This window comes from Scyliorhinus torazame, chromosome 6 (assembly GCF_047496885.1).
Source record: "Scyliorhinus torazame isolate Kashiwa2021f chromosome 6, sScyTor2.1, whole genome shotgun sequence".
NCBI classification, from domain to species: Eukaryota; Metazoa; Chordata; class Chondrichthyes; order Carcharhiniformes; family Scyliorhinidae; genus Scyliorhinus; species Scyliorhinus torazame.
In genome coordinates, this window is record NC_092712.1 from 203,992,566 (window position 1) to 204,010,097 (window position 17,532).

General features: G+C 48.1%; 1 protein-coding gene across 1 annotated transcript; it reads left to right on the forward strand.

Annotated features, from left to right (window-relative positions):
* The first annotated feature begins 9,130 nt into the window (after window positions 1-9,130).
* On the forward strand, window positions 9,131-14,477 carry rpl15 (ribosomal protein L15). Its single transcript, XM_072509309.1, has 4 exons — window positions 9,131-9,240; window positions 9,561-9,743; window positions 11,765-11,901; window positions 14,114-14,477. The coding sequence occupies exons 2-4, from the start codon at window positions 9,572-9,574 to the stop codon at window positions 14,417-14,419; spliced, it is 615 nt and encodes a 204-aa protein (XP_072365410.1). The 5' UTR covers window positions 9,131-9,240; window positions 9,561-9,571; the 3' UTR covers window positions 14,420-14,477.
* Window positions 14,478-17,532: the final 3,055 nt, after the last annotated feature.

Below are 17,532 nucleotides of genomic sequence, written 5' to 3' on the forward strand. Positions count from 1 at the left end.
TGGGAGAATCGCGTGCGGGTGTGGGGGCGGCGTGGCGCGACTCGTGCGGCCCCCCGGTGATTCTCCCACCCGGTGTGTGTGGGGCGGGGGGGGGGGAGAATACCGCCCATGTTCTTCAGGGGTCGTGGACCATATGATGATGTCATCCACGTACACACGAACCTCTACTGGGAATAGCGATTTTTAGCCTGCTCATGCACGGTGCATGTTTCAATCGGGACTGGCAGTGTCATATGCTTGATCTTCAGTAACTGCTCTCTCAGAGGATCAGAGTGAATTCTCTGATCATGGAGTCAGTGATATCACCAAAGTTGGAGGATAGTTAAATATGAGTTGAAGGATTCGTCTTTACCTTGCAATCTCTGCTTGAATATGTAGCGCTCGAAGATTTTGTTGGTGTCCACCTCACAGTGACTGTCAAACTTGTCCAGGATGGTCTGAAATTTTGTCTTGTCCTGGTCTTCGGCGAAGTGAAAGGATTTGAATATTTCCAAGGCGTGATCACCCGCTGTGGTGAGGAAAAGAGCTATTTTCCGTGCTTCAGGTGCACCATTGAGGTCTGATGCTTCGACGTAAAGCTGAAATTTTTGCTTGAATGTCCGCCAGTTGGCACTGCGATTGCTGGAGGTCCTGAGCTGGTGAGGAGCCTGAATCTTTGCCATTGTGCCGGTATCCATTTGCAGGTCGTCACGGATCTTGCTGTGTTGAACTAACTAGATTGAACAGACTCCTGGTATCATGTTGTGTTATGTAATTTGGAATAACACAAGCTGCCACTTGATGCAGTTTTGAGTAAAAGATGCTCCAGGCTTTGAATTGAGTTCAATGTGTTTTATTGAACTATTAGCACAGTTCTCAATGAGTTCGACTCTCTGCTAATCTAAATGTAGTAACTCAGTCTAACTGAACCAGCCTTGCTCTAAGCCAAGTGCTGGGGTGTGATGCTGAGGATACACCCTGTCTCACTCTGTAGGTGTTGGTCTGTGGAAAGAGGCGGGATGTGAGTGCCTCATCCCTTTTATAGTGAGAATCCACACCTGAGTATCCTGACTGCTCATTGGTCATGTCCTATTCTATGTGTTCATTAGCTGCATGTTGGCATATCATGACAGAGGTGTGTCAAGACTATAAGAAATGCAGATTTGTGGGCCCAGACTACACAATGTAAGTGTAAGTGGTGAAACAGTGTAAGTGTGTGAGATTAGATAGTACAACGTGCGAGACTCGGCAGTGCATTGATGTATGATTAGAAAAAGCAGATGCGTGCAGATATACATATCTCAAATGTGCAGGGGTATGGGTCTTTAAATAACGTGTGTATTTCTAGGTGGATATGAATTTTATCCCATGAGAGGTCTTCTAGAAGCGAATCAGGGGCGGGATTCTCCGACCGTGCGCCGGGTTGGAGAATCGCTGGCGGGCCGCACGAATCATGCCACGCCACCCCGACGCCGGCATGGTTGGCGCGGTGCCAGTCGCGGGCCACTCTACGCGGCCCGCCCGCCAATTCTCCGGCCCAAGCAGCCGTAAGAAAAGAGCCATGTCCGCCGGCGCCTTTGTAACTTGCTATACGCCGGCGGGACCTCGGTGCTGAAGGGTTGGGTGGCGGCCTGTGGGGGGGGGAGGGGGTGTCCGACCCCGGGGGCCGGCCTCTGTGGTTGGGGGCCTCCTTTCCTACCCGCCGGCCACTGTAGTCCTGCGCCATGTTGCGTCGGGGCCAGCGCGTTGAAGGAGGGCACTGCGCATGTTGCCGCCGGCGCCACTGCGCATGTCCTCATTGGCGCCGGCGCAACTGCGCATCGGGGGATCCCGCAGCACACAGTTCGCGCCTGGATCGGCAGCTGGAGCGGCGCAAACTGCTCCAGCGCCGTGCTGGCCCCCTGTAGGGGCCAGAATTAGTTCTGGGAGCGGCCCGTTCACGCCCTCGTAAAACACAACGCCGTTTACGATGGTGTGGAGACTCTGCCGCGGGATTGGCGAATCCCGCCCCAGTTACTTGTGTGAGACGCTCTGTTCCAGCGTTGAATTAAGCATTGCTCCATTTTTTTTTAAGTGTTGGGTTGATAACTCCCCAGTCATCTGATAAAACTTCATTTTGTTGCTTTCGTAACATGGGTCTGTGGCTGATAAATACGAATAAAAATCATTTTTGGCAATTGTAAGAATGTTTTCAGTTATTTACCTAATACTAGTTATGCAAATTAGAACAGTGGTCTCAAGAATATACTGATATTTGTAATGAATTGCCACCAGATTTTGAAAACCATTGCATTAGGGAACTTACAAAATTTATCTGGGGTTGGTTGGAAAGAATGCCAGCTAGCCCCAAAAGCACAGAAGCACAGCCGTACAGGTGCACTTTCCAAAAGGAGAGTGTCACTGACTAATAAGAATGATGGTGCGAATGGCCATCTTCTGTGCTCCATCATTCTGTCATGCTTGTATCAACCATCCAATTAGTCCCGCTGAAAGGGGAAAGTAAGGGTTAACAATAACGTATAAGTAAAATTCTATCAGAAGGACTCAAGATGCAGTTGCAAGACCATGTGGGAACTGAGCGGGGTGGGGGAGTTTTCTGCCAAAGTTACAAGATGCTGTTTTGTCGATTGTAAGTCTATGTTGAAGGTCATAGCTACAGTGTAAACATGACGGCATAATCACTATATATGTGTCTGACTATTAATTGGGTAACTATATTAAAGTATCAAATCATCTTAATTTGTGATTGATAAATGCAAATTAACTATTATCATTATAACATGTGATGCCATCAAATACTATGTGTTGTAAGGATGATACTTTTCTCGTAAGGTTCTGTAGTTTATGTGGTAAACCACTGTTGCACCTGTATTAGGTGATGTAAGGTAGGACCTGTACTACAGGGTCGCCGGTCGCCCCTGCCTGCTGGCTCCGCCCAGTAGGCGGAGTATAAATATGCGTGTCCTCCATGCAGCAGCCATTTCGTCAGCTGCTGTGGGAGGCCACACATCTTAGAGCAATAAAGCCTCAGTTGTATCCAACACCAGTCTTTGTTCAATTGATCGTGCCTCAGTTTATTCAGAGAGTTTCTCCCTCCCAAAATGGTCACAGGAAGTCAACCTGGAATTCACATGGTGGACTGATGGAAAACCCCTATGAGGAATCAGTGCAATGATGATCAGCTGGGTAGCCTTGCTAGACTATATGAGCAGAACACTGAGGCTTATGAGGGGGAAAAGCCAACTTGGTGAATTCCTTGGGGAGAGAAGAATTTGCTGACGTGGACTCGAGGAAACCCTGATTTGGCCTGTATGAGAACTTGTACTGGTAATCTAATTGTTGCTGTTATATACTGTGTTGAGTTTTCCCTTGGAAACTGATTTACTGTTGAAGTTTAAATAGGGATATATTGAGCGTGATCTAACTGAATTTGTTCTGTGAGGCTGTCACCAATATTGAATGTTAATTAAGCTACATGTGGCAAATGACTGTCCTGCTGGCTGATTCACTGGCATTGTGCTCTGCAGCTCCCCACCAGTAAGGGACAGCAGCACTTAAACTGATCCTGCAGAGCAAACCCTAAACAGCACACAGCCATGCCACTGTGCAGCCCAGCTCCATGATTTGGGGATACTGACATGGCCAGACTGATGGACTGGGCTATCCTGTTTCTGGTGAATGGGTCGGAGGTCAGCCAGTGCCTTCTGGGAGGCAGGGGCTGCAGCTGTCAGTTTGGTGAGTGTCACCAGAAGCACTGGCACCCAGTGCCGTAAGAAGCTCATGGTGAGGCATGTGCCACCACCAAGTCAGATGGGGCACTTTGGCCCCAAGCCCACCAGAGGATGTCTGCTAGGGGCATCAAAGGTCATGGGATGCAGTAAGCACCAGGTTGCCCCCACTGCTGCTGGGTATCCTGGGGGCACCTAGATGTAACAGTAAAGCATGAGGGCTAAGCAGATTGAGGTTCACTGAGTGGGTACTGGAGGAAGGGTGATGCCATGGGGACTAGGGACGGCCGGTGTCACTACTGTACATCATTTTAAAAAATTACATGTGGGTGGCATGGTGCTGCAGTGGTTAGCACTGCTGCCTACAGCACCGAGGACCTGTGTTCGATCCTGGCCCCACGTCACTGTCTGTGTGGAGTTTGCACTTCGCGCTGTATCTGCTTGGGTCGCACCGCCACAACCCAAAGATGTGCAGTGTAGGTGGATTGGCCACGCTAAATAGTATAATTATTAATTGCCCCTTCATTGGAAAAAAATAATTGGGTACTCCAAATTTTTTTTAAAACCCTTGTCTGCTTCATGGTTTGTCTACCCATGGGAATGCACTTGGGAGCTATGACGTGCTTGTCAATTCCCCATTAGCGGTGACCTTCAGCTGTGTGGTGAAGGCTGCCATGGTCAGCAGGGGTAAGTGACAATCACAATATTACCACAGACAGGGCTCTCACGGGTATTCAGTGGGATGGACAGGCAACAGCTGGTGCTGCCCGTGTTATGGATCTACATGATCTGGGGGGTGGCATGGCAGACCTGTGGGTGCTGTGCCCCCCTCTGGAAGCTCCTCCACCCATCCAGAGCAATGAGGTAGAGGCCTTGGTATCCCCAAGCTGACTACTTGACTTCCAAGATGGCTACTTACCACTTCTAATCCCCACAGCAGCCATTGCACTAGCTTCACATTTTTAAAATGGTGTGCTAAATGGTGCCTGTTTCACTGCTCACTGGGGAGGTGGTTAGATCACTGGAGGCCGTTCGATAAGGGGTGCTTTCTGTTAATGGGTTTGGGTCACTGTCTGTGCGGAGTCTGCACATTCTCCTCGGGTCTGCATGGGTTCCCTCCGCTCCAGTTTCCTCCCACAAGTCCCGAAAGACGTGATTATGTGTAAATTGGACATTCTGAATTCTCCCCCCGTGTACCCAAACAAGCACTGGATTGTGGTGACTAGGGGATTTTCACAGTAACTTCAGTGCAGTGTTAATGTAAGCCTACTTGAGACACTAATAAAGATTATTATTATGTGAACATCTATCAAAGCTCCTCTTAACTGTCTCTGCAAAGCAAGACAAACCAGTTTCTTGAGTCTCTCCATGGTCCTGAGTGCTGTATTGGCACATCTGTTCTGCATCCTTCGTAAAGTGTTGTAGACACTACTTGAAAATTGTGGTGAAACCAGTGTTGTATTGTGCTGCCACAGCATTACGTGTTGTATAGTCCTCCACGCTGCCAGCTCTGTTGTAAGTCAATTAAAGCCATAGTTAATTCATTCTGCGTTCTCCGTGATGACATATCAATTTAATTGACTTACATTAAATTAAAGAGCTGTTTAACATGGATCCGGGCCTCAAACCGGACCTCCTGCAGATAGACCCCCAATCACCCGACGCCGATGTCATCTTCGCACACGGGCTACGCTGTCTAGAATCTTTCATCAATTCTGCCGCCGTCGCCGTCACCGAGGAGCACAAGTAGACCGACTGCGGGCACTCCACAATGACCTCTGTCACCCAGGGGTCACCCGGCTTTTCCATTATATCGAGGCCCGCAACCTGCCTTACTTCATCGAGGAGGTCAGGACCATGACCAGGGACTGCCAGGTCTGCGCGGAGAGCAAAGCACACTTCTAACGGCCAGACAGAGCACGCCTGGTAAAGGCCTTGCGCCCCTTTGAACGCCTCAGCATTGATGTCAAAGGGTCCCTCCCCTCCACTGACCGTAACGTGTACTTCCTCAACATCCTTGACGAGTACTCAGGTTTCCCTTTCGCCATCCCATGCCCAGACATGACCTCTGCCACAGTCATCAAGGCCCTGAGCAGTGTCTTCACCTTGTTCGGTTTCCCCGCTTCCATCCATAGTGATCGGGGTTCCTCCTTCATGAGTGATGAGCTGCGTCAGTTCCTGCTTACCAAGGGCTTCGCCTCAAGCAGGACTACCAGCTACAATCCCTGGGGGAACTGACGGGTGGAGAGGGAGAACGCGATGGTCTGGAAGGCTGTCCTTCTTGCCCTATGGTCTAGAGGTCTTCCAGTCTCCCGCTGGCAGGAGGTCCTTCCCAATGCGCTCCAATCCATCCGGTCGCTTCTCTGCACCGCTACTAATGTGACCTCCCACGAGAGGATGTTTGCCTTCCCCAGAAGGTCCACCTCTGGGGTCTCGCTCCCGACCTGGCTGACGGTTCCAGGGCCCATCCTCCTCCGACGACATGTGAGGACTCATAAGTCAGATCCTCTGGTAGAGAGGGTCCTTCTCCTCCATGCGAATCCCCAGTACACCTACGTGGCTCACCAAGATGGGCGGGAGGACACAGTCTCCCTTTGGAATTTGGCACCCGCAGGTTCCCCAGCGACTGTCACCGGTGCTCTCGACTCTATTCTGCCCCTCTCCACTACTACTTGACCCGACCCTATACCCCCTTTCCCCCGTTGCTGCCCACCCGCCTGAGAACACAGAAGCTGTCTTTCTCCCGGACACGCAGGCCTCAACGCTTAGCTGACTATGATACCCACACCACAGCCGGACCTGAGGCGGTCACGGCAGACAATCAAAGCCCCCGTCGGACTCAATCTCTGACGCAACTTGTTCACTTCACCCCCGCCAGACTTTTTTTTTTAAACCGGGGGTGAAACCACTGTGTTGTATCGTGCTGCCACAAAAATGAAATGAAATAATCACTTACTGTCACAAGTAGGCTTCAAATGAAGTTACTGTGAAAAGCCCCTAGTCGCCACATCCTGGCGCCTGTTCGGGGAGGCTGGTACGGGAATTGAACCGTGCTGCTGGCCTCCATTGGTCTGCTTTAAAAGCCAGCTCTTTAGTCTGTGTTACCCAGCCCCTAACTGAAATCAAACCCGAGTTTTATAAAGATTTCACTTCACTCCCTTGCTTTGTGTTTTGTCTAATAATAAAACCAAAGAATGCATATGTCTTGTCCAATTGTCCTGTCACCTTCAAAAATTTATGGAGACCCATCCCAGATCTTTGTTCTTGTCCCTCTGTTTAAAATTGTACTTTAGTTTCTATTACTTCACACTCTATTACATTTCATCTGCTATGCCTTCCAATTTTACCAGACTTTGTCCTCCTGAAGCCTATTATCATCCTCCATGTTTGGATTCGTATCAATTCAAAATAATCACTATTGCATTTCCACGTTACCACAAAAACATCTATCTCCTTTTTAATGTAGAAAAATGTCTCAAGACACTTTATTGGAGTATTATGAAACTAAATTTGACACTGTCACATAAGGCAATATTCCAGCAGATAATAATAATATTCATTGTCGCAACACTGCAATGAAGTTACTGTGAAAAGCCCCTATCACCAAATTCTGGTGCCTGTTGGGTACACGAGGGAGAATTCAGAATGTCCAAATTGCTTAACAGCATGTCTTTCGGGATGTACTGTTATATTTATGTACGTCAGTATATATATAGGTACCGTGATATAAAGGGATAGTGAGGGAACATGGTGTTTTAGAAGATCAGCCATGATCTAGTTGAATAGTGGAGCAGGCTCGAGGGCCCACCATGGCTGCCTCCTTCGTTCCTATGAGAGGTCTGGTACAAGATGAGATACTCAAATAATAGAAAATGCTGGCCATACCCAGTAAGTCTGGCAGCATCTGTATAGAGGGGCAGTTTTACTGGCTCCCATGTGGTGGGAACAGAGATGGGAGGGGTCAGTAAAATAGCAGGGAGTTTCATCAGGATGGCTCCCTGACCCAACCCCTCCACTGGAGAAATCTAGCAGTGGCAGACAGCTGATTTGCATAATTAAAGGACCTATTGAGGACCATTCTAGGGGGCTGCAGACATTCTGCCAATGAGGCAGCGCCACTGGTAATCCAGGGAAGCCATTGGAGTACGAGGCTTCATGCCCCAAAGATGGCCCAGGGGCAGGAAAGGCAGGTTCCGTGGCTTCAACCAATCCTCGGAAGGGTTTGCCATACGATCGGCAGTGCCTTCTCCTTGGCCATCCTGGATTTTAATTTGTACTTGCCTCTCTGGTTCATTGTCCAAGGTACCCTACCCCCTTGATACCTGATCTGCCTCAGCAGCTTCCAGGTCTCGCTGGTGGCATTGCATGAAGCTTCAGAGCAGCCAGCTCTAATTAGGCTGGCAACATCTGGAAGCTGCCTGATCCCCACCATCCCTTAATTGCAGGTAAATTAACTTGCCGGTCCTGCAAAATGTGGGCTCTGGCCTGGCATTTTGCCCCGCAGTCGAACTTAAGTTCAACCCTTCAGATCTGTGACCTTTCCTCAAGTGTCCAGTATGTTTTGCTTTAGTGTTACTGAGATGCTCAATACAAGCCAGGAGCAGGGAAAACAATTGGTTTAAAGCTCATCAAAAAGCAGAACACTGTGGATGCTGGAAATCTTAATAATAAAAACAGAAAATGCTGGCCACTCAGCAAGTTATAGGATCTGTGGGAGTGAAACATAGTTTAAAGTTTAGACCAGGCATTGTCAAACTCGGGGGTGCGACCCACGGGTGAGTCACGGGAGGGTCGCGGAGCCATCCGTCGCAACTCTCCCGATTGCGCAAATCTGCGCGCAACAGCCGGCTGTTAATAACGCCGGCTGCAAGGGCCTTCAAAATGGCCACGAACATGTAAAAAAAATGCGGCCGCACTGCACATACGTGCCTGATTATCGGTGCGCATGCACAGTGCGGCCGCTTTTTTTTTTTATCGGCTGTAGCTTTTTGTTTTACAAGTTCGGGGTTGTTTTATTCATTTATTTTATTCTTTTTATTTTTATTTTTTTACCATTTCGGGGTTTATTTGATAAAATTTTACAGGAAAAAAAATGCAGAACTTTGGACAGATGGAGACTCCGTACTTTCCGACACCGGAAGGCTTCACCTTCATCCAACAGGTTACATTGGAGGAGCATGCATGAGGGCAAAGGGACCCAAAATATTTCCTCCATTTTTGTCAGCAGCAAACAAGGTACGAGAAAATGGTGGGTCGCGCGGGTCGAAGGTCGGTCGGGTTGGATCCCGAAGGTTGGCCGGTTGGTGAAAATGGGTCCCCGGAAAAAAAGTTTGAAGGACACTGTTTTAGACCTTTCACCAGAAGCACTTGCTTGGGATGCAGCAATTTTGAATGCCTGCATGTGGTGTCTCTCCTCTGGCTGAGTCTGCACAGCTCCCCCTGCAGGCTGCCCCGCTGCCGGAAGTGACGCGCGCGGCCTGTTAAATCGTGCGGGGGGCAGCGTTCTTTCTTTTCCGGCCGCCGCCATCAGCAGGTGAGAGCGAGAGCCAGGGCGTGGGGGGCGAGCCTCCATCCGCCGCCATCCCGCGGCCAACTCGCCCATCCGGACCGGCCGCCGCCATGTTCACCAGCAGGGCTGCACCGCGGACCGGGCTGCTCTTACACTGGAGCCGAATGTGTCCGCGGAGCCCCGGCAAACGGGCGATTCCCCGGGCCTGCTCCATAGGGGATCCGCCGGTGCAATCGGTCGGTGGGGGGTGGAGGGGAAGCCTTTACCGGCCGCGCTGGGAGCCGGAGTCGCTGCTTTGCCGCCTATGTTGTGTAACGTGGTCTCTCTCTCTCTCTGACTCCCAGACTGACCGAGGATGGGAGCCTACAAGTACATGCAGGAGTTATGGAGAAAGAAGCAGTCGGACGTGATGCGATTCTTGTTGCGGGTCCGCTGCTGGCAGTACCGCCAACTCTCGGCTTTGCACCGAGCTCCCCGGCCTACCAGACCCGACAAGGCTCGCAGACTGGGCTACAAGGCCAAACAAGGTACGGCTGCCTCCTCATATCCAGGACCTGCAGCCCAGATGATCTGCAAGTCCGAGAGATTGGGCACGAGTGGAGGCATCACACTGTTTGAAAACTGAATACCTACCTGGTGGCCTCCAATCGATCAGTGTTGCTTTCAGAGCGTCAGGTTACTGTGGGGATGAGTTTGGACCACATGTTCTGTCAGTTAAACTTCAATGGGTCGGAGGGTAACCAGTCACATTGATCTTATGATATAAAGTGAATGTTGCGTATCATATCTATTGCACAATGTTTTTTGTGATTTCGAACTAAATTGGCAACAGATCACTTGACAAGTTGTATACCTGTAGGGACAGTGGCAGCATGGATATGAAGTTGGGGGAACAAAAAGAAACAATAGTTTGACTTTTTCCAGACGGGAGGGCAGTATATAGTGGGGTTCCCTAGAGATGAGTGTTAAGACCACTTTTTAAAATCCATGTTAATTATGTAGACTTGCATGTACAAGGCACAATTTCAACATTTGTGGCTCACTCTAAAATTGGAAGTATTGTGAACTGTGAGCAGGATAGTGATAATTTCAGTAGGATGTAGTGGAATATAATCTTTATTGTCAGAAGTAGGCTTACATTCACACTGCAATTAAGTTACTGTGAAAAGCCCCTAGTCGCCACACTCCGGCGCCTGTTTGGGTACACCGGGAGAAATCAGAATGTCCAATTCACCTAACAGCACGTCTTTTGGGACTTGAGGGAGGAAACCGGAACACCCAGAGGAGACTCGTGCAGATTCCGCACAGTGACCCAACCCGGGTCCCTGGCGCTGCAGAAGCAACCGTGCTAACTACTGTGCCACCCTTGTTTGCAGGTGATACAAAGACGTAGAGGGGACAGGTAGTGTTGAGGAAGCGGGGAAGTTGCAGAAGGACTTGAACTGGCTAGGAGAGTGGACAAAGAAGTGGCAGATGGAATACAGTGTGGAAAAATGTGAGGTTATGCACTTTGGAACGAGGCATAGAATATTTTCTAAATGGGGAGATGCTCAGGAAATCCGAAGTAGAAAGGGACTTGGGAGTCCTTGTTCAAGGCTAACATGCAGGTTCAGTCGGCAGTTTGCATTATTAGCATTCATGTCGAGAGGGCTAGAATACAAGAGCTGGGATGTACTTCTGAGGCTGTATAAGGCTCTGGTCAGACCCCATTAGGGGTATTGTCAGCAGTTTTGGGGCCCCGTATCTAAGGAAGGATGTGCTGGCCTTGGAAAGGGTCCAGAGGAGGTTCACAAGAATGATCCCTGGAATGAAGAGCTTGTTGTATGATGATCGGTTAAGGACTCTGGGTCTATAGCCGTTGGAGTTTAGAAGGATGTGGGGGATCTTATTGAAACGTACTTGATACTGCAAGGCCTGGATAGAGTGGTGGACGTGGAGAGGATGTTTCCACCAGTAGGGAAAACGAGAACCAGAGGGCACAGGCTCAAGGGCCTATCCTTTAAAACAGAGATGAGGAGGAACTTGGGTGGTGAATATGTGGAATGCTTTGCTGCAGAAGGCTGTGGGGGCCAAATCACTGAGTGCCTTTAAGACAGAGATAGATAGGTTCTTGATTAAGAAGGGGACCAGAGGTTATGGGGAGAAGGCAGGAGAATGGAGATGAGAAAAATATTGGCCATGATTGAATGGCGGAGCAGACTCAATGGGCCGAGTGGCTTAATTCTGCTCCTTTGTCTTATGGTCTTGAGGTGATTGCAAAACATCAAAGACACGAGGAAAAGCTTTTTTGAGCAGCAAGTGATTATAATTTGGAATGCACTGTCTGCAGAAGATGCAGATTTTAGTATTTGATGAGAAAATTTGTGGGGGGGGCGGGTACCAGTTGGATTGTTTTTGCGGAGTGTCTGTAGTCTTGATGATAGACCAGTTGGCCTCCTGTGATATAATAATTTTATGGTAAGGGTTAGCTGTGTGTTAATGTTGATTGTTCTTGTCGGTGTGCTTAATTCATTGTGCAAAACATATCTGCTGATTTCTTGGGTTACAGGTTATGTGATATATCGTGTGCGAGTGCGTCGTGGTGGCCGCAAACGTCCTGTTCCCAAGGGTGCAACTTACGGTAAACCAGTGCATCATGGTGTCAATCAGCTGAAGTTTGCACGAAGCCTTCAATCTGTTGCTGAGGTATGGTCTTTAACTGCTAATCTTTTGTGTAAAGCTTTTTTTATCTGGACAACTGATCACTGGCCAGACCCACTACTATTGAACTGATGCTGCCGCATCATTTTGTGCAGAAAGGGGACCAAGACACCAGATTTTTACCATGGCAGGGACTATGTTGATGTCTTTTTAAATAAATGCAGTTCCTGCAGGGTTAAAATGAACATGGCACCTAGATAATTAATTTAAAATTAGATGGAAAGGTTTTTGCACAGTTGGTACTTGAGTACCACTTTGAATTGAGATATCAAGTGAAACCACTGATCCCAGACTTGTGCCAACACTTGGTCCCATTCAGTGGATGGCAGAATATGCGCACTGGAGTGGAAGGGTTAGACATGGCTTAGTTAGCAGCTCTGCTGTCCATTCTATGGAGGACCAGATAAGACGAGAGACTGGTTCGACACATTTCCTATTTGAAAGCCAATTAAGGCTAGAGGGTAGTGCAAGTTGCATTCAACGATGAGGCCGAGTCCACAGTTGGTGTGGCTTGTTTTTCTTGATGGCATAGAATGTACAGTGCAGAAGGAGGCCATTTAGCCCATCGTGTCTGACCTGGCCCTTGGAAAGAGCACCCCACTTAAGCCCACGCCTCCACCGTAACCCCACCTAACCTTTTTTTGGATACTTAAGGGCAATTTAGCGTGGTTAACCCACCTAACATGCACATCTTTGGACTGTGGGGGGGAAACCCACGCAGACACTGGGAGAACACCCAGACAGTGACCCAAGCCGGGAATCGAACCTGGGACCCTGGAGCTGTGAAGCAACAGTGCTAACCACTGTTACTGTGTCGCCTGTAACTGAAATTACTTGGAATTGCAGTGAGATTTGATTGTAAATATTGCTATTTGCAGTTCTTCACATCAAAATGTTAACTATTATTGTGTGGTCTTGCCTCTTAAGATGTGAATCAGTCCACCTATTGAGAATGAACTTGATATTCATTTCTGTGCACCTGCTGGTACTGGTACTGCATTATAAAAAATAAAAAAAATACCAGTAGAGGCACACAGTCATGCAGGATGCACTGAGACCATTGTTGCTGAATTGGAGTGGACGTCTAAGGGAAAGTCGAGATGTAACACTCATTCTGGGATGTGCTTACTTTGAGTGTGAGCGCACCTTGAATACTGATGGACACAGTCACCTATTTCAAAGAAAGTGAAGTTATTGCACAGCAATGTGCCAGTCGGTCAACACTATGCAGAAAATACTGAATTCATAATGCGCCATTTTCCTCAGCGTTGCACAGGGAGAAAATTAATAGCCTGCCATCTGAAACCTACGCGTTCAAATAAAGCTATTCCAACTTTTTGGAGCAATTGGTCAGATTTCCAATTCAACCAATGCGGGTGGAAAACAGAAACCAATTTGTCCCAATGCTGGGTTTGTACTGTGAATTCATCATATTCCTCTTTTATTTTATAAAAAATATATACCTTCCTTGCAAAATCAAGAAAACCCAATGCTACTGTGATGTTACCAAATATTATGCCTTCAGTATTCACTTCATGCATTGACTGACTAATATTGTTGTGCAATGATATTGGTTTTTTTCTGGTAACTTCTCCTTCAGGAGAAGTTGGCCTATCTTTCAGAAATTACATGCCCAGAGTCAAATCTGTAATAACCGCACTCAAACAAAAAAATAAGCACACTAGATTTTGAATTCCCCTTTAGATGCTCTCTCCAGTTCAGCGGCACTGATTTTCTGATGAGTGTACTCTGCCTTGGGCATGGGAGAATGTAAAAAAAATTGCCCCCTGACCTCTGGGACTAAGTCTGGCAAAGTCATCTATCACTTAATGGGCAGCTGTATTTTAAAGAAATCTACGTGACAGGGTTCACAGGGCTAATCAGAATTGCTGACAGTAAACTGTTTTGGAAAGTAATATTTAGACATTACTCTCGCAAATTATATGGTATGCAATTGTCAATTCTTTCTGGGCTGTGTTTAAAGCTGGTGTCAGTCAGAAGTTAATGCACAGAGTAGTGCAAATTACTGCTAGATTGTGATGTATTCAAATGCTTTTCTCTTGGATCTCCCTGAATAGCCCAATTGGCCTAACAGTTCAGAGCTTATTGAATATTCAAATATCACGTTATTTGGTGTATTATTACTTTAGTTCAACCCCTGAGTTTAGTTTGTTGACTATTCTTTTGTTCCTTTTAGGAGCGAGCTGGTCGTCATTGTGGAGGACTGAGAGTACTCGCCTCATACTGGGTGGGTGAAGATGCCACCTACAAGTTCTTCGAGGTTGTTCTCGTTGACCCATTCCACAAAGCTATCCGCCGCAACCCAGACACCCAATGGATCACAAAACCTGTGCACAAGCACAGGGAGATGCGTGGCCTAACATCTGCTGGCAAGAAGAGCCGCGGTTTGGGCAAGGGTCACAAATTCCATCTTACTATTGGGGGCTCTCGTCGTGCTTCATGGAGAAGACGCAATACACTGCAGCTCCGTCGCTACCGTTAATGTGTAGTATCTGTATATTTTACATTGGTAAATAAATTGTTTTGAGGATTTTCCTGCACCAGCGGTAAACGCCTCATTTGATGGTGATGAACTGCTATTGAGAATGGCTTGGTTAGAGATAAGTGCCTGCAGTGGTTGGCAAAAGACAATTACGGTTTTTCTTTCTTTGACTTGGTAGTTTCAATGATTTTAGTTTAACAGACGAGCACTGTAGTCTCACTAAGCTAGAAAAAGTCATACGTTGTCGGAAACCCAAGTTAAATGGAGCCCCATGGTCTAAAATTCCCCGATACAAAGTTCGAGGACCATGTAATCTTTCCTTGCAAAGTTTCCATTGCATTTTTAACTTTGAACATGATGTCCGTGTGCCGTTTGCACATTCTTCCCGTGCTTGTGTGGATGTCACCCCCACAACCCAAAGATGTGCAGGGAAAAAATGAATTGGGTACTCTTTTTATATAAAAAAAAAATAAATTTTAAACTTTGAACATGACAGTAATGAAACCCTCTGACTGAAGTGAAGCAATTACTTTCGTACAGCTCATACCTGTGGTTGTTAGAAGGATAGATGTCATTAACCTCCAGTGTTTGACCTGATTCATCTTCCTTAGTAAACGCTTCTGGTCCTCTAGTCCTAATCTGGGTCCTTTGCCTCCGAATGTCACTGGCACTTATGTAGTGTTTTCAATATTTAAGTGGCAAGTTATGTTTTTCCGAAATCTATTAAAAGTAAAAGATTTGAGAATGGCAAGAGGCCAGTTTGGGGGAAGGGGGGGATCGGTGAACTTGAGGCATGGTAAAGTCCTGCATTGCTAAGGTGAGTACATGAGGGGACAGCATGGTGATGCAGTGGTTAGGATTGCTGCCTTGCGTCGCCAAGGTCCCAAGTTTGATCCCGGCTCTGGGTCAATGTCGGTGTGCACATTCTCCCCGTGTTTGTATGGGTTTCGCCACCACAACACAAGATGTGCAGGGTAGGTGGATTGGCCATGCTAAATTGTCCCTTAATTGGAAAAAATGAATTGGGTACTCTAAATTTATTTAAAAGAGGAAAACAAATTTGGGGCCTATGCGCCGGAACCCCCTCGGTCGTCGGTACCCCACAACCCTGGTCGCCTTGCAGAAATGCCCTCTGCCTTTTTGGATTAACAGTTTAGTTTTCCCCAAAATAAATGGCTGCCACCTTCAGACGAACCCTAACACTGATCCCCTCAGGGCAAACTGGATTTTCTCACGCCTGAGAAACCCAGCCATGTCGCTAATCTATACCCACACTAATAAGATCCATCTTTGGGCTACCAAGGAAAATGCCAGCCTCTCGCCCCCTGGACTCCCGGATCTTCTGACACTCCAAAGATCACCACCCTCGTTTTTAGCGCCGTGGACATGACATCGGCGAATCTCCTAAGCTTCAGACATGCCCAAAACATGTGGACATGATTTGTGGGCCCTCCTGCACACCACACACCTATCCTCTACCCCAAAAAACCTGCTCATCTGGGCCACCGTCATGTGTGCCCGGTGAACCACCTTGAATTGATTCAGGCTGAGCCTGGCACATGATGAGGACTTGTTCACTACTCAGAGCATCCTCCCACAGACCTGCCTGGAGCTCCTTACCAAGCTCATCGTGCCATTGCCTCCCTTATCTGGGTTCCCTCCCACTCCATGAGTTCTTTAGAAAATTCCAAGACCTTCCCATCCCCCACTCCCATTTTTGAAATGACATCCTGTGCCCTGTGGTGGTAGAAGTGGAAGGATCGAAACCTGCCTTCACACAAAGTCCCTCAACCTGCTGATAGCGAAACCCATTCTCACCCGGCAAGTCCTCCAAATAAGGAGAGCTCCCATTAACCATCTCCCAGTCTCAATACCAGCCCTCTGACACTTCCGAAAACCCCATCTGACCTCCCCGGGACAAACTGGTGATTTGGAGCTCTCACTGGCGCTCCTGTATGCTTCTGCCAAACTCTCAGATCCGCTACTGCCACTGCACCCGTGGAGTACCGAGATGCCATTGGTCTCTAGTGCTCCTAAACTTGTGCCCCACCCCCACTTCCTGATCATAGCTATATTTGCCGCCCAATAGTGATTCCTAAAGTTCGATAGGGCCAACCCCGCTACTCGGCTCCAGTCCAACGGCACTTTACTTACTCATAGGTTTTACCCGCCCATACCATCCCAGGGATCACTGCACTTAAAGATAACCCACTTAAAGAAGGTCTTTGGTATAAAAATAAGGAGACACTGTTTTCTCTCGGGAGAACCGCCATCTTTACAGCCTGAACCCTCCCCGCCAGTGACAACCATGTCCCACCTCCGAAAGTCCTTCATTTGCTCAACTAACCGGATCAATTTAATTAATGTAGCTGCTCCCATCCCCGTGCCACCTGGATTCCCCAGTATAAAAACTCCCACCACTTTGAACGGCAATTCCTCCTGCCTCCTCTCCTGGATCACAAAAACCTCACTTTTTCACGTTCAATTTATACTCCGAGAACCGGCCAAATTCCCTGAAGATCCACATAATCTCTCCCATCCCCCCCCCTAACAGGTCAGAAATATAAAGGAGTAGGTTGTCTGTTTCCCCCAGCCCCGGACTAGCCTCTTGTAATCCTTTGACGCTCAGCACCAGTGGGGAGAGAGCATCCCTGCCACGTCCCCCGGCTCAGTCTGAAATATTCCGAACTCACCTGGTTCGTCCGCATACTCCACCGGCGTCTGATACAGCAACAGGACCAAGTCTACAAAATCCTGCCCAAACTCAAACCACCCCAGGACAAGTACATCCACTCCACTTGGCCGAAGGCCTTCTCCACGTCCATAGCGACCACCACCTTCCCTCCCCGTGGAGGACATCATGATGACATTGAAGAGCCTTCTAACGTTGGCTGTTAACTGCCTGCCTTTGACAAATCCTGTCTGGTCCTCCCCTATCACCCCTGGACACAATTCTCCATTCTCGAAGCCACAATCTTGGCCGGCAATTTGGAGTCAACATTTAGTAGGGAGATTGGCCTGTATGACCCACATTGTTCTGGGTCCTCCCGCTTCAGGATCAATGAGATTGAAGCCTGTGACATTGTTGGGGGAAGAAAGCCCCGCTCCCTAGC